We start from the raw sequence: 22,161 nt of genomic DNA, 5'->3' as shown, positions 1-22,161 counted from the left end.
TATATACCAAATTCATTTCTTAAGTTGGAGAGAGTATTTGTTGTAATACTAGGACAATACTGTGAATTGGAGTAAAAGTGATGGATACAGCAGACAAATGCCGCCAATTATGTACGTAAATGATGAGCCTATGCTCCAAAATGCTGCATTTGGAGAAATAAGATGCAAGAAATTAAGAGAAAACTCTAATTAAAATATTTTTCTTGGCATTGAACTTACCCATGGAAGCAACGATTGGTCCCAATGCTCTTGCCAGAGCTCCCAGTGATCTGAAGATTCCCAAAACCGTTCCTTTCTGGTCGAAGTTTCCGTATTTCGATGTAAGTGTTGTCATGCAGGTTACTACAAATGCAGTGGCTAAAAAAAACATTACAATTTAAAATTAGTTCATCGTATCGCGAAATTCGTTCGTTCACTTTTATCTTAAATTAATCCAGTATTTAATTTAGAAAATGTAGTGACAGATGCCAAGGATTGACCCCAAGATTGACCCCTATTTTTCACTGTGCTAATTTTGTATCCCTGTCATTTCCCCTTTATTTCAGCACAAGAGATAAGTTAAATTTTTGATTCATAGCTTATGCCGCCCATGTGGTTGGGGTCTATTGGGCGCGTCCCAGATGGCGGACAGGGAATGGCTGCAATTGGTTCTTGAACTGACTATAGTTTGTTTAGAAATAGCTACAAGCACGTATCGACATTCTTGTGCCTACGAGAAGTCCTTAGTGAATACTCATGATTTTCGCTTTTTTTTTTTTTTAATATTTTGCAAAATGTGAAAAAAATCGTTTTTTTAAGTTTATCTCGAAATCTATCTCCCGATTTCGCACTGAGAGAAATCCGAAAAAGTTAAAATAACATTCCGGAAATGTTAATTTTACCCTGCAGTATTGATCCAAAATCGGTGTAAATATTACCCTTTTTAGGTGTATTGGGGGCTAAATTAACCCTTTTTCATGTTAATTTTACCCTTAAAAAGGTGTAAAATTAACATTAAAAAATGTTGATATATTTTTACACCTAAAAAGTGTTAAAGTTACGAGGAAAAAAAGTTAATCGCACCCTCTTTTTTTCTCAGTGTAGGCACTCGAGGAATTCTTCGCGGATTTTTGGGACAACCACGGATTTTTGCGAAATTATTCCCGGACTGTATTTTTTGTTTATGGAATTTTCCTTATTCCCAAGGGGAATTACGCACATCGTAAAACCGTTTTCAGACCAGAGGTTTAAGCCTAGTTTTCGAAGGTTTCAAAATCCTAAATAACAACCAATTTAATTTGTTCCTTTGATTCAAATAGATTACTTTCCCTTAATAGTCCATTTCTAAGTCAAAATTTTCCAAAGCTTTTCGACTAATAATAAATTAGAGAAGTTAAGCCTTATGACTAAGCCTTATGCCTGAAGCCCGTATAAGCATAAATGGTGCTCCAAACGGATGTAAAGTTCTAGGCATCTATCTCTTATGGTTTCCGACAAAATTGACTATGAAATTCATCGTATAACACTGTGCAATAAAGTTTTCTGTGTTCTTTCAAAGGACTGGTATTTTCGGGTTCTTTGGTATTTCTTGAGAATATCCCTCACTCAGAGAAACTTATGGTCCATCTAGCAGAGTTTCTGAATTAGCTTAAGATGAACATCTTTCAGAAATGAGTCGCCTACATATTTTAACGCCTTAAGTTTTCACCATCTAATCTAATTTTTTGGCGCCCTTAATTTTTTAGACGTTCTCAATTTAAATGTCCTAATTTTTAAAAATACCCCTAATTTTTTGCGTCAGATTTTTTTCTTTCTGATTTCTTGGCGTCTAGGAGCTCTAATTTTCTAAGTGTTTATTTTTAAAGCGTCTTTATTTATAACGCTTTAATCTTTTAGGTCCTTAAATTTTTTTGGTTGCCATACGACGCGCCAATTTTTTCTAGCAATTAAAATGTGCAGTATAGTATGAGTCAATTGAACTACAACTAAAATTAAATCGCTATAACTTTGGAACCATTCAGGACAGTACGCTAAAATTTTACATTAACACCTTTCACGTTTTCAACTTCTCAAATAAGCATAAAATTAAGTTGAATAATCTTTTGATCGAAAACTAAAATATCTAATTGATTTATTACCAAATTTTTAGGAAGGTGTCCCACATTCCACACTGTTTGGTCCCTCTTTTCAAACTGTCCCGTTTTACAAATTTTACTCTATAGCTCATTTTCTTGGTTACAATTCCACAAAAGTATTTATGAAAATTTTTAGCAAATGGCTGTCTTTAGAGCCCTCCAGAACCTGAATGTGATTGAATCTATTGGCTTTTAAATATAACTCAATAGAGGGATACTGCCAGCATAATAAAACGCTATGGTGGATGTGGAAAACATTACATGATCGGCAACCGCTGTCCTTAAATTGAAGAAGCGAATTGAACGAAATCCGCACGATAGCTACAGACAAATGGACCTTGCAACACACATATCGCAAATAATTATGAAACAAATATCCTAGAAGGATCTCTATTTATAGCCTTCGGCGGACCCCTCGTAAGTCTATCCAAAACATGTCCCTCATTTTCCGGCCACCCCTCCCCTGCCCCACCAAAAGCAAGTTTTTTTGGGATTGCTCGAAAACCCGTCCCGGGATTATTTTCATTTTTGGATATATTTTAGAGATTGCGAAGGCGAACATTTCGTCCTTGTACGAAAATATCGTTTAACCCTTTAAGGACGATTTGAACACCGGTGTCCCATAAAGAAAATATTTTTTTCTGGCTACCTAAAGTTGTTTTTTTCTTAAGTTTTTACGTAATGGCAAAATAGAAGGTTGGAGGAATCTAGGATATTTTTTGCAAGTCTCCACATATTTGCTATATGATAAATATTTAAGCTAAAAAATGACGAATTTTTAAATTCACAAATTCATAATTGATTTTATTTATTTTTTATACTTCCAGTTTTTTTTAAGTAAAACCGGTATGGAAAAGGAAACTACAATATTCAAACATACCATTTTTCGTTAGAGTGAAAATTATCAGTCATTGGTATCGTAAGAAAAATTACTTAAATTTTTGGGCTATTTTTGTCCCTAACGTTCATAGAGACAAAAAATATACTAAATCAGACTCTGTTTTCCTTTCGAAGGTTAAATGTAAGACATTTTACAAGTTTTGTTTATAGGTTTCATTTTTATTGCTGATTTTCGGTCAGCGAAAACTGTCTCGTCGTTAAAGGGTTAATCAATCCTAATAACGGTTTTTCAAGGTCTAAGATCAAAAAGGCTCTAGAGAGCTTATTTCTCATCCGAATGGTATCATGTTTGGCTGGTTGGAAAGGTCTTGGAATTTCACATAAAACTAGACCGGTTTGAAACGGTTCTAAACCAGTAATGAACCGATTCATTGCCAATAACTAATTTTTATTCGAAATACAATTATATTGCTTCTCAGGTGTATATTGCTCGTTTGGGGAATGTTTTGAGTGCTTTACAAAACATTTCAAATCAGTTGTGTACCGATAAACTCAAAAAGAAATTTCCCTGTGGAAAAAAAAACTCTGCGAAATCCTTGAATTCGTTAATACTACTCTTTTGAGGTACAGCATCTTAAGTTACGTTGTTCGAGTGCTTTGCAAAGCCTGGGACGCTTTGCCATCCATTTTATTTTTGGAAAAAAAATTTCACTATTTTTAATTAATAGAATTTTACATTTTCCGTTTTATTCAATTACTTATCAGATTTTTCTTCTAATTGCATTTACTGAATAACTGATCATAGTATTGCAGCCTCAAATTTATTAAAAAAAATTACATAAAATCACGTTCAGTGAAAAAATGCATATTTCATGGAAATGTTTGAATTTCTATAAATAAATAACGAAACTTCGAAATTAATCGTCCAATACTAATGGACCCAAAAGCAATTTGTAAAACTTATTGAAGAGAATGGCAATAAAAGATTACTTACAGATTGCAAAGAGAATCATCCCGAGGTAGAGAGTCGAAGCTGTCTGAGCCAGGCCGACAACAATGAATGATGGAACGATGAGGTAGAGTCCCAGAACAGCCGATTTCTTAGTCAGTCTCTCCGGAAGTCGCCGGACAACGGATCCCTGAAGCAATGCCATTACAATTCCCGTGGTCAGGAATACTTTAGCTTGATCGATGGACGTAAAACCGAATTTGTGATACATAAGAAAAGTCACTGTAAACTCCAGTCCTGAGTAGATAAATAGGTAGACAAAGTAGATGAAGCCCAGTCTCTTGAGGGACTCGAGATCTTTCGTCGAGAGATTCTTCACAGCATCAAATTTAAAGAGTGACGTTGGATTAATGTACTCAAGGGCTCTCGATAGAGAAATGAGAACTTTCTTGGCGCGCTTTTTCTGTAGCAACCACAAAAAAAATAATAAAATAAATTATTCCTTTTTTCTTAAAAAAAAAAAACACGAAAAGATCCTTACTTTTGGCAGAGTCTCCTGCAGGAAGACTCCCAAGAAGAGAATGTCCGCAAGTGCTAGACACATGGCAAAAGTAGCAGGAAGCCAGAACCAATCCGGACTGCTCTTATCTGAGTATTTTGAGAAAATGGCCCCAATCATCGGGCCCACAATGAAGCCCAACGAGAAAGCAATGCCAACAAGAGCCATTCCTTTGCCACGACTCTTGCTGTTGGACACATCCGTGATAATGGCCATGGCCAGGGAAATATTTCCCTTGCTCAAGCCACCCACGAAACGAGCAATCACAAAGATGGCAAAATTGCTCGACACAGCCCAAAGAAGATAAGAGAGAGTAATCCCGCACTGCAACAAAACACTTCTTATTTTAGTGCTAATTTAATTATTGTCAGTATAAAGCAAGAAGAAAATGGTGTTTATTGCTTGATAATACAAAAAAAAGGAATGAAAGGCAGCTCACGCTTCTAGAATATGTGAGACAAGCAAAAAAAAGCGCCCGTCATGATTGTGACCCAATTTGTCCGAGGAATTTGACGAATAAGAGATTTTTTTATTGATAAAATATAAATCAGAAATAAATCAAAAACAAATCGCTGATGGTTAAAATGGAAGAATTTCAGGTAGACGCAACATTTTGTAGGGGATTACCGGGCTGTCTTGGGATATGCAAATCTTGCGCACCAAATTGAAATCAAAAAAATAAATAACCTTTAATAGGGGGAAGTGGGGCAAATATGACAGGCCGAAAAATTGAAAATTCGATATCTCCAAAAGGTAAAAGATACTGAGGCTTCAAATTTTAGAAGAACCTTTACGAACCTCCTAAGTGATCTAAAATTTCACAGGATAATAGTAATGGAATATGGTAAACTTTATTTAACTCTTTGTCCGACCGTTAGCAAATCTAGAGGCCAAACGGTTAGAAATAGAGACTTAGGGTCGTCGGGAGACCCTCAAAATCGATATTTAAAATATCTCGAAATCGTGCAATTTCTCTTATATTTTAAGTCATTTGAGAAGTCTTGAATCATTTATAATAACAGAGTTTATAAACGGTCTAGAGAGAGCGTATTTCTCAACCGATATCGACAAACTTGGCGTCGTTGGAAAGGTCTTTGAATCCTTAATAAGTCAAAAATAGTTCAAAACTATTAAAAACCGATAATTAATATTTATTCAAAATACAACTTCTATGCAATATTAAGTTTTTTTGTATTATTTTCCTGACGGAATAGAGGGAAGACTGGGACAATCGGAAATCGGAAAACGGAAATGTTATTTCTTAATCAAAACTTGAAAAGTCACTTAACTGGGTTAGAAAACGCAAAAAAAAACAAATAAAACACGATTTTTAGAAAATGACCTGAAAAGCACACTTTTCGGTAAGATATAGAAAGAGGCATGTAAAGTTGTAGAATGAGTTATCATTTTACTGCTCGAACTCCACGGAGAGAGCAGTATATAACAATCCCTCGATTTTTTCACCCCTCCAAAAGTTCCACCTTCCACCCTCCGGAGACCACATTTATCAACAAATCTTCACGTTTCAGATCATTTCTGAGAAATGTCGTCACGCTGTTTGTCCATCTGTCCGTCCACTGTCGCCAGTTTAGAGGCCAAACGGATAGAGATAGCGACTTGGGACCTCCGGGGGACCCCCCATAAGTCGACCCAAGGATCGTTAACATGCCCCTCATTTTCCCCCATCCCTCCCCTTCCCTTCCAAAACTGAAAAAAGGGGGTGCGATTAACTTTTTTTCCTCATAACTTTAACACTTTTTAGGTGTAAAATGTGGTGTTTAATGTTAATTTTACACCTTTTCAAGGGTAAAATTAACATGAAAAAGGGTAACTTTAGCCCAATACACCTAAAAAGGGTAATATTTACACCGATTTTGGATCAATACTGCAGGGTAAAATAAACATTTCCGGAATGTTATTTTAACTTTTTCGCATTTCTCTCAGTGTAATAACGGTTTTTCAAGGTCAAAGGTTAAAAAGACACTAGAGAGCGCATTTATCAAGCGAATGGGGTCATATTTGGGCTCGTTCGAAAGGTCTTGGAATTTCCGACAAAACTATTAATATTATTATTATTTATTATTAAGGAGAGCCTTCCCCGCATTGTGGATGCTTCTTCCATACTCCTGGAGTTGTTGGGCGTAGGCGGTGCGTTATATTACGTTATTAACATATGAAAATTTCCTAAATTATACATTCAGATCTTTGCACCGGGTGGGACTCGAACTCACAACAGTAAGTTGAGCCGGGGAATCGATCCGCCCAAGAGCCACTTTATTCCTTGCCTACTGCGCCACTGATTCCCACCGACAAAACTAAACCGGTTCCAATCGGTTTTGAATTGGTAATGAACCGGTTCATAATCGATAAATAATTTTTATACGAAATTCAATTAAATTACTCCTGAGGTGTATTTTGGGAAATATTTTGAATAATTTATAAGTCAGTTCAAATCGGTTGGGAACCGGTTATTTACCAATAAGTAATTTTTGTTCGAATATATTTTTTATTACTCTTCAAACTATTTTGTGGAATCTATTGAGTGATTCAGGTATATCATCTAACTCACGAGTTCGAGCATTTCGCAAAGTCTGGGACGCTTTGTCGCCCTTTTAATAAAAGAATTCCTAGAAGAAAAACTCATATGAAAACTCAGAAATGGATAACGGATTCGTTTCAGTCAGTACAAGAAATGCTCACTACTTCAAAAATTTTAGAAAATTAGTTAATCCAATTTCGATATTTCCTGAAAAGAAAACATTTTTAAAACAGAGTTCAAAATTTTAAATTACTTTTATGTACCATATTCCTTGCTCGAATTCAATAAAACTTTCCACGTTTAAAAAGATTCATGAGGATTATCTATTATAAAAATTTAAAGCCTTGGTCTCCTTTATATCAGAAAAAAATTTATTTTTAAAATTTACAATTTTTGTGGTTATTTGCCCCAGTTTTCCCTACCAATTGAAATTTTCGGTTACTTTTTTTCAGGTTTGTTGCTTGAAATCTTAATTTGTTTATTATATTTTTTTTTAATTATCCTGAATAAATTTAAAATTGAATAAAATTGCTTTTTTGCTAATATCGGACACCAAGTTTCTCGAAGTCCCCTGCACTTCTGAGATTGTTCCAAGGTTTTTTTTCCAATTCTACAGCGTCGCTATGTTTGAGACGACGTTCCTTTCTTTCTTTGTCATTGCAACAACCTCTAGAAATTGAAATAAATAAATAAATAAATAATCATAAAATTTTGAGACAAGAAAAGGTGTCCGATATTTCACGCTGTCCGAAATTTTGCACAATATGCCCCTACGTTTTGCTAATGTTCTACAAGGTTTTTTTTGTAATTGAAAGCTAAATAATTTTATGGCTTTTAAAATTTAAACACATTATTTCAAAAAGCATTACAGGGGACATCGAGGCAGAATTAGCTACGGATAGAATTAGACTGTGGGATGTTATAGCTTGCCTTAGAACCTTGCCTCTTGCTTATTCATTCAAATATTTATCAATCGGATACAAACATATTATTTTACAAAATATGTGGAATGAAATATTCATTTGTTGGCAAACAGCCCTAGTCTTCCCTATTATTCGTGAAGGTAAAATGAGATTTCCTATGTAGCTTCAAATATACAAATTTTAGATAACGCCCTTCTCAAAAGTTATAGCCAACTAAAAGTACTAAACGGACTAAACCTAATATGTTGGTAGGGGAGGGTGGGGCAGTTTCACCCCTAAATTGCAAAATGGATTTTGAGACCATTTTGTAAAAATATGATAAACAGAATTAAAACTTTATATATTCTGTGAGTTACAGTTGGGTTTAGGGTTAATGAAAATAATAAAAAATAATCCTTTAATTTCATTGGCCTATTGTGGAGAAGATGATTTCATTTGAATGGCAGAATGCGTGAAAGTCCCCCGTTGCGGGGCAATTTCAAGATAAATAATGAGGCAATTTTTGAGAAAGAAAAAATGTGTTTATATGAAACTTGCGATATCAGAATTGATTAAAATTACTATTTTAAAGTCTTCTAGGACTTTAAAACATAAAAATATAATCGAGCAAGAACTTTATAACAGAATTTTAACTCTTATTGATCATACAGTGAAAATAAAATATCGCCACAAATTTCCAATCCTATTTCTCATTTATTGAGCAATTTTCTTTAATATTTTATACGAAAGAAATGTCTTTTGTAGTTCTAAGCTAATTCAGAACATAAATGGAACAATATGTCGCCTTAGAACATGTCGTTTTTAGTAAAACAGTTTTATAATAGTATTTTAAAATCTTGAATTGTCATAATACTACAAAAAATTATAATATCTTGCTGAAAACATTCTGAAAAATATTATAACAATTTACTTTAGCGTTTTTAAGCACTTAAAATCATTGAAAGATTGTTTTTTCTTATTTTTTTGGTAATGAGTTTTTAGAAAATCTACTTCCCAAAATTTCGAAGTTTATCGACAAAAACAGCTACAAAACGTTCTCAGTGATTGCTTTAAGTTAATTTTGATTAAAAAAGTAAATTATTGGACACAGGAAACTTCTCCATGTGCTTGCTTGAAACTGCCCCTTACGCACTTTCGGAACTCAAATCAAAATTGTCAGAACCGTCTTAGAATTCATTCAACGCTAAATGCCTTATAATAATCATAAAACCACTGGTAATTTAATACAATTATGTTACTTCGATAGATAAGTGCAACGGTTCAGAAATTGTTGAAAATAAGACATTATAAAAAGTTTCATTTTATTGCAGTTTTATAAAATCAATTACAGAACTCAAACGAGAAGCGTTACGAAATTAATTATTTTTATGAACATGGGTCTCTGTTATAGCTTCAGTAACATAAAGGTTTTATTTCATTCCTTTCAAAGGGATAAGAAGAATATGCATAAATTGAAACTGCCCCGTCGTTAAACTGCCCCACCCTCCCCTACCTTCAAGTCCAAAGAGTTGAAAGAGGCAAAGGAACAGTCAAAAAACAAGACAAAGTCACTCCCACAAATCTAATTCTAGGAGGCTCTTCAAGGATCTAGCTTCTTATCAAATTAATCAAGAACGTGGATTAAGCCTCATCGAAGTAGATGAGGAGGGAGTTCTTCCGATTCTATTTTCTTAATTAGTTTTTATTTGTGAGCAGTGCTCCAGCCTAGAACTTCTGTATTAATTTATAGTCGCGTAAAACTTGTTCAGAATATTAGAAAATGCAAATATTTTATAAATCATCTTGTAAGCACTACATTGGTTTCGTTCTTCCCAATGTTCTTACAAATAGCCCCACTCTCCCCTATTCCATTTTTTTTTAAATATATTCAAGCGAGTCAAGCCTTATTTAATCCTTTGAAATACTTAATCTGATACAGTAATTTGAGGAGAAACCTTTTAGGAAAGCTGAAGAAGACTCACCATGCAAATCATCATGACCCTCTTCCTGCCGTAAACGTCTGAAAATGCCCCTACAATGGGACTCGCTACAAATTGCAAAAAGCTGAACATGGATCCCAGGAAGCCCCCAAACAGCACAGAATTGTACTTCTCAGGAGCCCCCACTGTCTCCTGGAAGAACTTGATGCTCTGTGAGAGTCTGTGATAGAGTCCCTGGGTATCGTGCTGTCTGTAGTAGTCCAGGAGGGATGGCAAGAGTGGCAGGATCATCGTGAAGGCCAGGAGATCCAGCAGCAGCGAAAAGAACACCACGTAGACGGTTTTGTGGGTTGCCGCTACTTCCGGAATGGACTCTTTGCTCACTTTATTCTCCATCTTGTCCGGCACCTTCTGATTCACTCCACGCACTGTACTTCCCTTCTCCAGTGACTCCCGCAAGTATGCCATTGCTACTTGCTATCGGGCACGTTCTGGACACTATCTTTAGCAATCGAGAGCGATAGAATCTCCTTGGACAAATCACTTTGAAGATTTTTTTCTGCTTCAGTGGAGAAACTTTCTCCCAATCTTAAGTACTTTCACTCACTGCAAATTCGCACGATCTCATCACACGTTGCAAGAGCACTACTTCATCTCTACAAATCGCTCTCACGGCATGCAAGAAACTGAATAAAATGCGGAGAAAAGCAATAAAAAATAATGGCTGGAAGAAATTCGCGATTTGTTTTGTAATTTCTGGGCGGAGTGAGGTTATGGACATGACAGAATTTATGGCGGGAGTATTCCTCCTAGTGTGCAAAAAAAATGAAGAATTTGCGTAAATTGTTCAGAGTTTTCGTAAAAGGGATATAAAAAGAAACTTAAATAAGTAAGAAAAATTAAATTTTATCATGAATTTTTGTTAATAATTCACAGAATCCTAAGGTTTCAGTGATTCTTCCAGTTAAATGTGTAAAACCGTTATATTTTAAACTCACAGTTCTCACAGCAAAAGATGTTGTGACTTTGGGACAAAAAATCAATTCAAAAGTAACGACTTTGGGACATTTTCACCATAAACAAAGAAAACTAGAAAGAAAAATGTTATTTTTCATGACAAAGAAGTCATAATTAGCCATATTCTTTATTACTATTATAAATTTAAAAAGGTCTAATATTTCCAGTTCAATCGATATTTAAAGTAGTTGATTTGGGGAATTCTGAATGGAGATCAAATAAAACAAATCTCCCACAAAATTCACCTTCGTGTTCCATGAAATTGCCTTAAAACCTATTAATAATAATATTTTTCTTATTTGCAATAATGCTCACACATAAAAGTCCGCGCATAATTTTTCGTGTCACTATCATTCTCTCAAAAAGAGATTTCAACTAGCAGGAATTGTTTTTTTCTGTTCTTTTCTTTTTTATCAATAAAGATTTTATCTTTTAAATTGTCCCAAAAATTAAACAAACTCTCCCCTCTTCATGCTCTTTTTGGCCAATTCCATCTTGCAATGTGAACAGGAGAAAAGGTCTACTAAAGGAAATTGTAAATCAGCCGATGAATTTGCTCATGCCTATCGGTTGTCAACTCTTCCCCTCAAAGTGCTTAGGAGCATCTGCATAAGTGAACTTCAGTCTGAAGGCTTCAGCCACGAGAACACTGATATGAGAATCCATCCAGTTGTGAGTGGGTAAATTCTGCAGCATCAGCATAAGACCCTTTTGGAAGACAAAGTCAATCATCCGAGGAAATCAAGGTAGAAAAACGCCAAAGATTTTTACCTGGAAATCCTTCTCCTGCAGCAACTGCTCCCTCCAGTGAAGCAGAAACGCTGCACAGACGTAGAGCTGGAACACAGCAAAGCCATCAGACTCAGCCAGATACGTGTCCCAGAGACGGATTGTGCAGTGAAGTGGCAATTCTCGCGTCAGCAAATTGTTCATCCAGCGAAAGGAGAACTGCAGATAATCCACTCCGTGCTGCACCAGATGCTTATGCAGATTCCCATCGATGCGCTGAATCAGCTCCTTCAGATGATTCACCTTGGCCTGAATGCCCAGCTGAGCGAAAATGTAGTTATCCTGGATACAATCGAGGAACTTGGAGAGGCACCAAAAGGAATCCGCCTCAATGATATTCCTCTGTTCCTCCGACAAATCTTCCAATTTGCACGTTTCAAGCTCAACTTCTGCAACACCGAAAGGAGCAATAATAATAATAATAATAATAGTGGCATAACGCTCCATTAGAGGAACTTAGGCTTTCCCGTAAGGGGACTTCGGAACATCCATTACATTTCTTGGATGGAATTGTCAGTTCCATGCCATGCCCCGTGGGATCAAGTGCAGTGAAGTTCTCCTGACACTGGGTGCAATTCGAACACCTTTAACTCCAGAAAACTGGCCTAAAGGAAATTTGAACCGGGGTCCCGGGACGAATCAAGTGATCATGTTATAAACAACGTTTGTGAAGAAGTACAAACTTTTACAAACTTGCTTTTGGGTTATTATGGTGTCCAGGACATGGCATTAGTTCGCATCACAATTGCTGTGCCATTAAATTTCAATGGTTCAACCAGCAATGACTATATTCCCGAATAAACTAGAAGTATTTCGGTCCTTCTGAACCCCATTTCAACACGCTGAAGTATAAACCACCCCCTGTTGAGGTATCAGGTATCACACCATTGGGCAATATTCAATTCAATTCAATTAATTTATTCATCACGAAAAATAGGGTATTTCCCTCTTACAAATTTGTGGCAGATGAAAGATAAAAAAATCAGTGAAAAAAAAAGATTTTGGAAAAATAATAAAAAAAAATAGTTAAAAACAAAAAAAGAAAAATTGTTAAGATTCAAAAGCTACTCAGATGAGTTCAGGAAGTGCTCCCTTATAGCAGCAACCGATCGTCTCGTAAGAGGAGGAAGGGAGTTGTACAGGTAGACTCCCCTAACAAAGAGAGTGCGATGGAATGTCTCACTAAGAGATTTCGGCACAATGAGCCCCCTCAACCTAGCCGAACCACCGTCCGTCAAGAGGCCCGCCAGATATTCGGGGCACCGCGACACAAGGAGCCGACAAATGAACGTGAGGGCTCGCATTTGCAAGTGAATAGGTCACACCCGACAAACACATCCCTATACGAGGAAATGTGGTCACGAGGTTTAAGCCAACAGATATACCTGATACAATTGTTCAAGGTCACCGAGAGTCTGCGCATTGATTCTGCGTCCGCTAAAAAAAAACAGTTCGGCCCCATAATTGAAATAAGGGAGCAAAAGTGCTCGGGCCAAAAGCAGTCGTGTGTCACGGGGTGTGATGTCCCGGTATCGCCTAAGGAGCGTATAAAGAGAGTAATTGACCTTACGGCAAATAGAAGACACATGATCTGACCAAGACAGGTTTGTATTAAAGATGATTCCTAAGTTTTTGACCTGCTCACAAAAAGGAATAACTTCACCATGAAGAATCAGAGGATAAGGAGTAATGTGAACAGATTTTTTAGAAATGAGTATAGCCTGCGACTTTTTAGGATTTAGAAGTAATCCATTGGAGATTGACCAGTAGTGCTCAATTTTTGAGAGATTCTCATTCATTATTCGAAACGCTGAAAAAGTGTCTGAGGGGTCACCCTCAACACAAAATTTGGAGGTCATCCGAATAAAGGTGATAGGAACAGCTGCGCAGGACAGAGGGCAAATCATTGATGAAAAGAGAAGAAAAAAGAAGAGGCCCAAGGATAGAGCCTTGAGCGATGCCATTGGACAAGAAGGCAGGGGGAGACATTTCGTCTCGAAAGTTCACAACTTGAGATCGACCATTAAGATATGATTTGAAAAGGGTGACTGCAGATGAAGAGAGCCCGAAAAAGTTGAAAAGTTTATAACAGACCAGATCATGCGGAAGGCTATCAAAGGCTTTCGTAAAGTCAAGCAGCACCAATATGACCAATATCAATGTGGCTGTACTCCAATACAAAGGCATATCAACAACAGACTAGATTTTTCCTTTCGGCTGTCTATGGAGAAGATGAGAGAGCATGACCAAGTATTTCACCATCTTTTCATCGATTTCAAGGCAGCCTACGATAGCATAGTCAGGGTAAAACTATATGAAGATGGGAGAATTCGATATTCCGAACAAATTGATAAGACTGACTAAGATGACCATGACCGATGTGAGGAATAAAGTTAAGGGTAACGGATCGTTGTCACGGGAGTTCCGTATGCACAACGGCCTCAGACAAGAGAACGGACTATATCCTTCGTTCTCTTTACCCTGGCAATAAGTCCACGCAGCTCCTAGCCTATGCTGACAATACTGATATCATGGAACGTAATCCAAGAGCTGTACAAGGGTCCTTCGATCAAACAGGAACAAGAGCATCGGTCAAACAAGGTTTCCGATGGACGACTACCACTTCGAAGTTCGAAGCCGTTAAACTCTTTCACCTACCTTGGTTCAACAATCACAGCCAATCACAACATTCAACAAAAGTCGCGCACGGTTTCTGAAAGCCAACAGGAGAGACTATTTCAGTCTATCAAGAGTTTTCCGGTCCAGAACCTTGAGCATAAAGACTAAGATACTACTGTACAGAGGATACAGAGTGTACAGAACTATGATCCTACCAGTCCTCGTGTATACCTGGATCCTCAGCAAACGGAGTAACGAACTCTTAGTCGTGTTTGAGAGGAGGATTCTACGATGGATTTTTGGCCTCTTATGTAAGGAGGGACTATTCCGAACTCTATACAACCATGAAATGTAAGAACGCTACCGAGAGGTAACTGTCGTCAAGTAAATACGCCTCAATAGGCTCCGGTGGGCTGATCATCTGGTTCGAAAGGGTGAGGATGACCCAGCGTGAAAAATCTCTGTGAGCGGACTCTATGCTTCGAGGACACGAGGCCGACCCATCCTTCGATGGACCGACGACGGCGTGAATCAGGACGCCAGTTCATTAGTGGTCCGGTATTGGAGGACAATGCCGCATGGGCTCGAGTGGCGACGGATCCTGAATCAAGTCAAGATGAGCAATTGGTTGTAGCGCTAGTTAAGCAACTAAGTAAGTTTTTGAGTTATACGGCTTATACGATCTACGAGCATTTCGTAAGTCCCCAGAGTGGGATCTAATGGCCGAGAGTTCAAAAACTCGGCGCGGGCACTACAACGGCTTCAGAGACTGCTGTACCTAGCAGTTAGAGTTAACAGAACAGCGCCTAAGACTGTTTTGGAAGGTAATGCTGAGCATATCGCCTCTTCCACTCTTTATTGAGACAGGGGCGAGCCTGGATGCTTTGAGGTTACACTCGGCAGGGATTTCGAAAATCGGGGGTGCCATCCGGCGGAATACGCGAAAATACTTGACGTACCTGTCAGGAGGCACCCTGATCTTTTCAAGAGGGATAACTTTCGGTACGAAAGCTATCCTAGAAGATGGATAAATGTTAAAATGCACAGCAGATCTGAATGGAGCGACCGCGAGGAGGAACTTATTGAACCTGGAGCGGTTGCACTATTCACAGATGGTCCTCGTGTGGAAGGCTCTTCAGCCACCGGCTACTACTCTTCTAATAATAATAATAATATAATAATGGTGTCACAACGTTCCATAGATGAACTAGGCCTTCCCACAAAGGGAGTTCGGGATATCCATTATTATTTTTTCTTATACAGGGATGGGGTTGTCAGTCCCATGCCCCGTGGAATCAAGTGCAGTGAAGCTCACTGGATGCAATTCAAACACCTTTAACGCCAGAAAAATTCCTGGTGACCTAAAGGGGATTCGAACCCGGGACACTTGCATCATAGAGCGAGTGCTCTACCACTTGACTCATTGAGTGCCCTACTACTGTTCTAGGCTTCAGCTAAATGGATCAGTACCTCTTGTCAGATACACAACCCTGTGTCAGGCAGAGGTTGCTGCCATAGTGTTTGGAGCGCACAGGCTGCTCTTTTCGGATAGTAAGTCCGTGATTCTTTCCATATCTGGTTAGAAGACGCGATCTGATCTTGTTTCCGAATTTCAAGGTATTAGAATCGATCTCACAGATATGTGAAGTTGGACTACACTGGAGTACCTAGACACAGTGGAATCGCATTCAATGAGGAAGCAGACCGTTTTGTTGGTTCCGAACTTAAGATTGTTTTAATTGGACCTGAACCAGTATAAGGGCTCTCACAAATAAGGAAGTCTATAATAAGAGAAGACGCCCTTGAAACGCTCATCAAACAAACTGGAGCGCAACAACTAACTGTCGTGTGTTCAAATTGCAGGCCATTCATGATCAATATCAACAAAAAACCAAAATAAGTACCAAAACCGTTCTGAGACCTAAAAAGGCCTTGATGCCGCCTGAGGAATTGATGCATTGGGAAAATCTTATGTATTTAACTCTGAGATATATTGAGATAAGTACTTTTTGTTGAAACTATAATAACTGGGGAATACCAACTAACTACTGAACACATTTAGTTTCCCATGTAAAAAGTTCCACGTGACAATGCAATTTCATTTTTTATTCTTGTGACTCATGCAAACACTTGCCAATGTTGAAAATCCGTAAAATTAACAATTTCATCCACTCTCGAAAAAAAAACTTGTCTATTTCACTAGGCACATCTGTTGAAGCTCCCAAAAATAGCCCAAAAAATTGGCAACAATTTTTGAAACACTTGAAAAAATATAAATAAAAACAAATAGACTCACTTGCATCGAGAGTTTCTTGCAGGAAGATTATGAAAAACGGCGTTACGAGATCATTAATCCCCTGAACATAGCCCGAAGCTGGATGTCTGATGGCCCAAATGAAGAGAATCCTCTCGAACATTTCCTGCACGAGATGCTGCTGAAAGAGTGGCACATGCGGATTCATTCGCGGAACATCGATATGAATTTGATCTGTGGAAAAAAAATGAAGAAATCTTCGGATGACAAATTCCCTCAAAGTAATTTGAGAGGGACTCACGATAAGTATCCTGCTGAGCCTCATCTCGACTGTCTACGGGAAAATACTGAGATACGAGTTTGTGGTAGTCAAGTCTCTTGCGCTCAAGCACAGAATTGCGACGCTCGAGACTGGTGGGCAAGTAGCCGGAAAGAAGGCGCCATGTGACGGGGCGCATCTTCTTGGGGATTCCTGACCAACTGAGCTGTTTCAGGGCTATCAAATTGAGCAATGGCTCCTCCAGCAGCACCGTAAATTTCTCCAATTTGGACTCATTGTTCTCATCCTTGGACAGACAACTCGATGACAATTTGAGTAGCTGTGGACGTCCTGGATATGTATGGAACTGCCGATAGCGCTTCCTGTAACAGTCCCCACCAAAACATTGGCTAATGAACTTAATATTTAACTCTGTTGATGTAAAATTATTGAATCGAATTTTCTTTAATGCTCTTCTCAGACCTGAAGTTAAGCCGATTAGTGACTTATACGGGTTTCAGACCTAAGGACCTTGACAGACCTGAGGATTAGCCGAGAGACGGCTTAGCGTAATTATATTAGAAATAATGGTCAAACTACATTTCCATCATTTTCTACTAAGTCGTTTCTCGGCTTAAGTCATAAGTGTGTCTAGGGCATAAGGCTTAGCCAAATGGCTTAACTGCTCTAATTTCATATCATTGACGTTTTTTTTGGAAAAATTTAACTTAGGATTGGATTATTAAAGTTAAATGACCTATTAGGCTCTCAAAAGACAATGAAATTGCTCTCATTTCAGATTTTGATACACTAAGCCGTCTCTCGGCTTAAGTCGTAAGGGTGTCTAGGGAATAATGTTTATCCATTAGGTTTAGTGTTTAATATCTTAACCATCTTAATTAATTAATTTAATCAATTAAATTTTGAAGAAAATTCTGAAATTGTTTATTGTTTAGAAATTTAAAGCCTTCAGAAACTACGCCAAATCTCTCGAACTACTTAACAGAGACTATCCTAAATTTAACATCTTATGAAGTTAATAAAATATTAAGTGTGTAAAAAATAAAACTACAGAATAAACTGCACAGTTTTAAGCTGAAATAGATTTTCTTTATTCTTTAAGCTGTTCGCGATATCCTTTAATATCTTTCAAAATATTGATAAATTTTGAGGTTGGCTTGTTATAGAATAAAATTTACAATTCCGAACAACGCAACATTCCGGACAAACCAATTTAATGTTTAAACAACTCTCTAAAAACTTGATAAAAAGATAACTAAATGATCTTTAAAGTAATCTTGAATTGCAAAAATATACTAAACTATTTATTAGTTTATCAAAATTCGAACTTTTAAATTAGTTTGTAAGGAATTTTGCGTTGTCCGGAAATTAAATTTTTTCCCTATAGGAAATGTCATTATCCTGAGACTAGCTAATTTTAATTTTAACAATAGAGTACTAGCTCAAAAGCAGTAAATTGGAATAAATTACCCAAAACAGGGAAAATTTCCTTTTCCTCCAGCGCGGATGCAATATTGGGAGTAGCTATGGCACTTATTAGAATTCATAGGATTTTGGCTTTCAGGATTTTGGTTTCAGCTGTCAGGATTTTGGCTTTAGGGCAGAATCACATTGACAGTAAAATGCTCACCGTATTTCGTTAATTTACGCATTTTCATTGCAATTCTTACGCAAATTCTCAATTACCGTATTACCTTATCTCATACTCGGTGGCACTAGGTGAAAATAATATAAGACAATTGAAGAAATAAAACGAAAATGCGATAAACTGCGAACAAAAAAACTATGATTAATTTCTCTTACAGTTTTTTTAGCTCACCGTTTATCGAAATTTCGTTTTATATTATTTTCACATTTAGTGCCACCGAGTATGAAATAAGGTAATACGGTAATGGAACATTTGCGTAAGATTTGCAATGAAAATGCGTAAATTAACGAAATACGGTGAGGCTACGGCGAGCATTTTATTGTCAATGTGAATCTGCCCTTAAGCTTAGTGTTTAGGATTTTGGCTTTCGGGATTGTGGCTTTCGGGATTTTAGCATATTCGAGGTTTTGATCTATTCGCGATTTTGGTTTTTTCGGTTTTTGGCTTTCAGGATTTTGACTTTTGGAATTTTGGCGATCAGGACACTGGCTTTCGGGATCTTGGCGTTTGGAATATTGGCTTTCAGGATTTTGGCTTTCGGGATATTGGCTTTTCGGCTTTTGGCCCATTAGGGGTTCTGCTTTTCGGGATTTTGACCCATTTGCAATTTTGGGATTTTCGAAATTTCGGCTTTCGTGATTTTGGCTTTCGGTATTTTTACCCATTGAGGATTTTGATCATTTCAGGATTTTGGCTTACGGGATTTCGGCTTTCACGATTTTGGCCTTAGAGATTTAAACTTTCGGGATTTTGGCTTCAGGATTTTGACGTTTGGAATTTTGCCTTTTTAGGATATTTACTTTCAGGATTTTGAGCATTCGAGATTTTACCCCTTAAATAGGGGTCTCTCGACATTTCATTTTCCCATACGTTTTTGCAGAGGCACTGAAGACTATTGGCAAGTTTTTTACTAAAGAGAATTGAGTTATCAGTCTGATATACTTCGAAATTGTGCATTAAATGCTATCTAAAAATACATATTTCATAATGTTCGCCGAAATAATACAAGAACTACGAGCAAATTTGTTTAAGTCGCTGTGCAATATCTGCAAAATTTTTACAAGCAAAAGTGAAAAACAGCTTTACTTTTTATTGGGCTTGAAGGGCCCCTGCCTTGAGGATTTTGGCTGTTTGGGATTTCCACTCCACAACTTCGGCCACATCCTTTTCAACATAAATCATGCTTAACTGGCTTAACTGCTCTAATTTTTCAACAATCAAGATTTTTGGCAAAAATTTGACTTAGTATTGGATTATTAAGGACAAATGACCTACTACATTCTGAAAGGGCAATAAAATTGGTTGCTATTTAGGATTTTGAGGCCGTCGGGAACTGGGCTAAATCTCCAGTCTAAAGACCGCTCTAGTATAAGCAGTTTCATGTATATCTAAGCATTTAAACGTAAACAATTTAGATTTCAGACTAAAGTCTTAGCCCGGTTTCAGAAGATCTCGAAATCCTAAATAATAATCGATTTTAGTGATTTTTCAAGATAGTTGATCATTGCCCTTTAAAAACCCGTCCTAAACCAAAATTTTCCTGAAAATTTTGTCTGGTAAAAATTTATAAAAGTTAAGCCACATTACTAAATTTAAGTTCTGGCGATAAATCATGAATTCGGACATATTTCGCAGATTGTTCTTTTTTCACCATTTTTTAATTGCATAAATGTATATACAAAGCGATAACACAATGCAATTGCTCTTTTCACTGTGAAAATGAAAACCAATTGACCTTGCAATTTGGGTTCTAGTGGAAGCTAAAGAGCAAAAGTAAAAAATGGCAAAAGTAAATAGAAAGTGAAAATTCGAATAGAATTCATAAGAAATCTTTAATATTTTCTTTGAGAAAAAAATATTCAAAATTTTATTTTTCAACTCAAAGAATTTTTTGGCTTTGTAATTTACTTTTAATGAACTTCATCTTTAGCTGATTGAATTACTAATTTTACTAAACTTGCTATCAGTAGATACCTTGAATTAGCCCGTATAGAGCCAACTCACTGGACTTATTCACGATATTACCAAATAAAAAAGTAACAAGAAAATCGTCAACTCTCTCACTCTCTCTTTCGATGGAAAATCTGTGGGAATTTAATACATGTTCTCAGATTTACAAGCAATTTCTTGCTATTGTTATTAGCTAATTGTCATGTTCTCTGATAAAGATCTCTGCTAACCACAAGACAATCTCTACTTCCCATGCATTATTGCACCGCCTGAGATGTTGCCAAAAAAACTAAGTGATATTTAGGATCTTTAGGATAATCGGAAATTCTGCAAAGGGGCTTCTTGTAGGAAACTAATTGGACATGAAGAGGGAACTTCCTTGATCAAAGTTGATTACAATCAAAGCGCGGAAATTGAGAGTGAATAAAATTAATTGCAAAATGCGACAAACCTTGGCTCGGAACTTCCGCGCTCGCGACCGATGGAATCATCCACCAGGCTGAGCTCGGTGATGAGGTCTTCAGGCACATTGTTGCTCTCCTGGGTGTGATTAGTCTGCGGAGGTACAACCTGAACAGCCGGCTTGGATTCGGACGCTCGACTGGCTCCCAGATTGCTTCTGTGTGTCTTGACCGCGAGGGCAGTGGAAGTGCTGGCACTTCGCTTATTGACTCTCTCATCTCCAATGGGAAATTTGAGGAATTCATCATCACCGAGTTCCCAGGCATCTCGCACAGAGTCCTGGAAGTCCTTAAATGACGTGGATCCCATCTGCTGTGTTTTGCTTTTCACAGTGGCAGAGACAGTTTTTCCGGGCACCGCACGGGCATTGTGTCGCCAGAAGGACTCATGATTGCTGTCCATGGTGATGCCACGCCTGCTGGCAAAGCCAATTTTTCACATTCAATCACAACACACTCCCTTTTTCACCAAGAAAATCACATTTGAATTTAGTGTTTTTTTCGGGGAGAAATTTCTCAAAACTATTTTGACATTACTGATGACCCCAGAGCCACTGGCGGTCAAGGCGAGAACTACTACTAATTCGAGACAGTTCATTGAGCGCGAATTCTGAACGTGTAGAATTCAAAAGTTTTTCAACTATAAAAGTTTCATAAATTTAATTAGGATCTTTTAAAAACTATGAATTACAGTGCCCGCTTCGTAATCCGGATGATTGGGAGACAATTTGACAGATGTCCGCTTCGTAATCCGGATGGATTTTTTGAATTTGTTCAACGTCTTGAAAATATAATACAAGGTTTTTTTCCGAGAATTAGAATAAAAGTTTTAAAGAAGTTTAAAAAGACATAATTAGAGAATTCTATGCTATTATACTTCATTTATTGAACAAAAACTTCACAGGATAATTCATTCTCATTGCTGAACACACATGCATACATAACCTCAAAATGATTTTAAATGTAACAGTCGAAACTCGTCCGGATTACGGCGATCCGGATTAGAGAGCGGGCACTGTATATACAAACACGTGTAATTTCTCATTCATAAAATTACTCTTGCCAAGAATAATTTCATTAAAAGCATATTAATATAAAATTGGGTAAAAAGCGTAAAAACAACGTTTTGATCACAATTCCGACTACGGCTGTCTGACGATTCTCTTGGAAAGTTTATACAGAGCACAGGGGGTCCCAGGATTATGCATATTTTCGGGACCGAGAAAGAGCGCGCAAAAGGGCTTTATGCATACAGAAATTTTGCATATTTTCCAGGTACTTCTTTGAATAAGTTACAGAA

At 37.3% G+C, this 22,161-nt stretch overlaps 2 protein-coding genes across 2 annotated transcripts; both read right to left on the bottom strand.

Moving 5' to 3' along the window:
- LOC129799033 (major facilitator superfamily domain-containing protein 10) lies at positions 1-10,755 on the bottom strand. Its single transcript, XM_055842631.1, has 5 exons — positions 9,886-10,755; positions 4,445-4,786; positions 3,949-4,366; positions 220-357; positions 1-143 (listed from the first exon to the last, which is right to left on the bottom strand). The coding sequence occupies exons 1-5, from the start codon at positions 10,309-10,311 to the stop codon at positions 49-51; spliced, it is 1,419 nt and encodes a 472-aa protein (XP_055698606.1). The 5' UTR covers positions 10,312-10,755; the 3' UTR covers positions 1-48.
- A 195-nt stretch (positions 10,756-10,950) lies between these two features.
- On the bottom strand, positions 10,951-21,417 carry LOC129799032 (TBC1 domain family member 22B). The gene is made up of 5 exons (XM_055842628.1): positions 20,852-21,417; positions 16,824-17,164; positions 16,565-16,756; positions 11,632-12,038; positions 10,951-11,568 (listed from the first exon to the last, which is right to left on the bottom strand). Exons 1-5 carry the CDS (start codon positions 21,262-21,264, stop codon positions 11,434-11,436), a joined length of 1,488 nt encoding a protein of 495 aa, XP_055698603.1. The 5' UTR covers positions 21,265-21,417; the 3' UTR covers positions 10,951-11,433.
- Positions 21,418-22,161: the final 744 nt, after the last annotated feature.

This window comes from Phlebotomus papatasi, chromosome 1, assembly GCF_024763615.1.
Source record: "Phlebotomus papatasi isolate M1 chromosome 1, Ppap_2.1, whole genome shotgun sequence".
NCBI lineage: Eukaryota > Metazoa > Arthropoda > Insecta > Diptera > Psychodidae > Phlebotomus > Phlebotomus papatasi.
This window is presented reverse-complemented; position numbering and strand designations above follow the sequence as displayed.

Bases quoted from the DNA above. Each gene is read 5' to 3' on its own strand.
- LOC129799033 (XM_055842631.1), bottom strand. From the start codon at position 10,311: ATGGCATACTTGCGGGAGTCACTGGAGAAGGGAAGTACAGTGCGTGGA. The intron at 4,787-9,885 runs GTGAGTCTTCTT...GTTTTGTTGCAG, and splicing joins GGGTCATGATGATTTGCATG to TGCGGGATTACTCTCTCTTA. The intron at 144-219 runs GTAAGTTCAATG...CTCCAAATGCAG, and splicing joins ACCAATCGTTGCTTCCATGG to CATTTTGGAGCATAGGCTCA.
- LOC129799032 (XM_055842628.1), bottom strand. From the start codon at position 21,264: ATGGACAGCAATCATGAGTCCTTCTGGCGACACAATGCCCGTGCGGTG. The intron at 17,165-20,851 runs GTTTGTCGCATT...GGACTGTTACAG, and splicing joins CGCGGAAGTTCCGAGCCAAG to GAAGCGCTATCGGCAGTTCC. The intron at 16,757-16,823 runs GTGAGTCCCTCT...TTTTTTCCACAG, and splicing joins GGCTCAGCAGGATACTTATC to ATCAAATTCATATCGATGTT.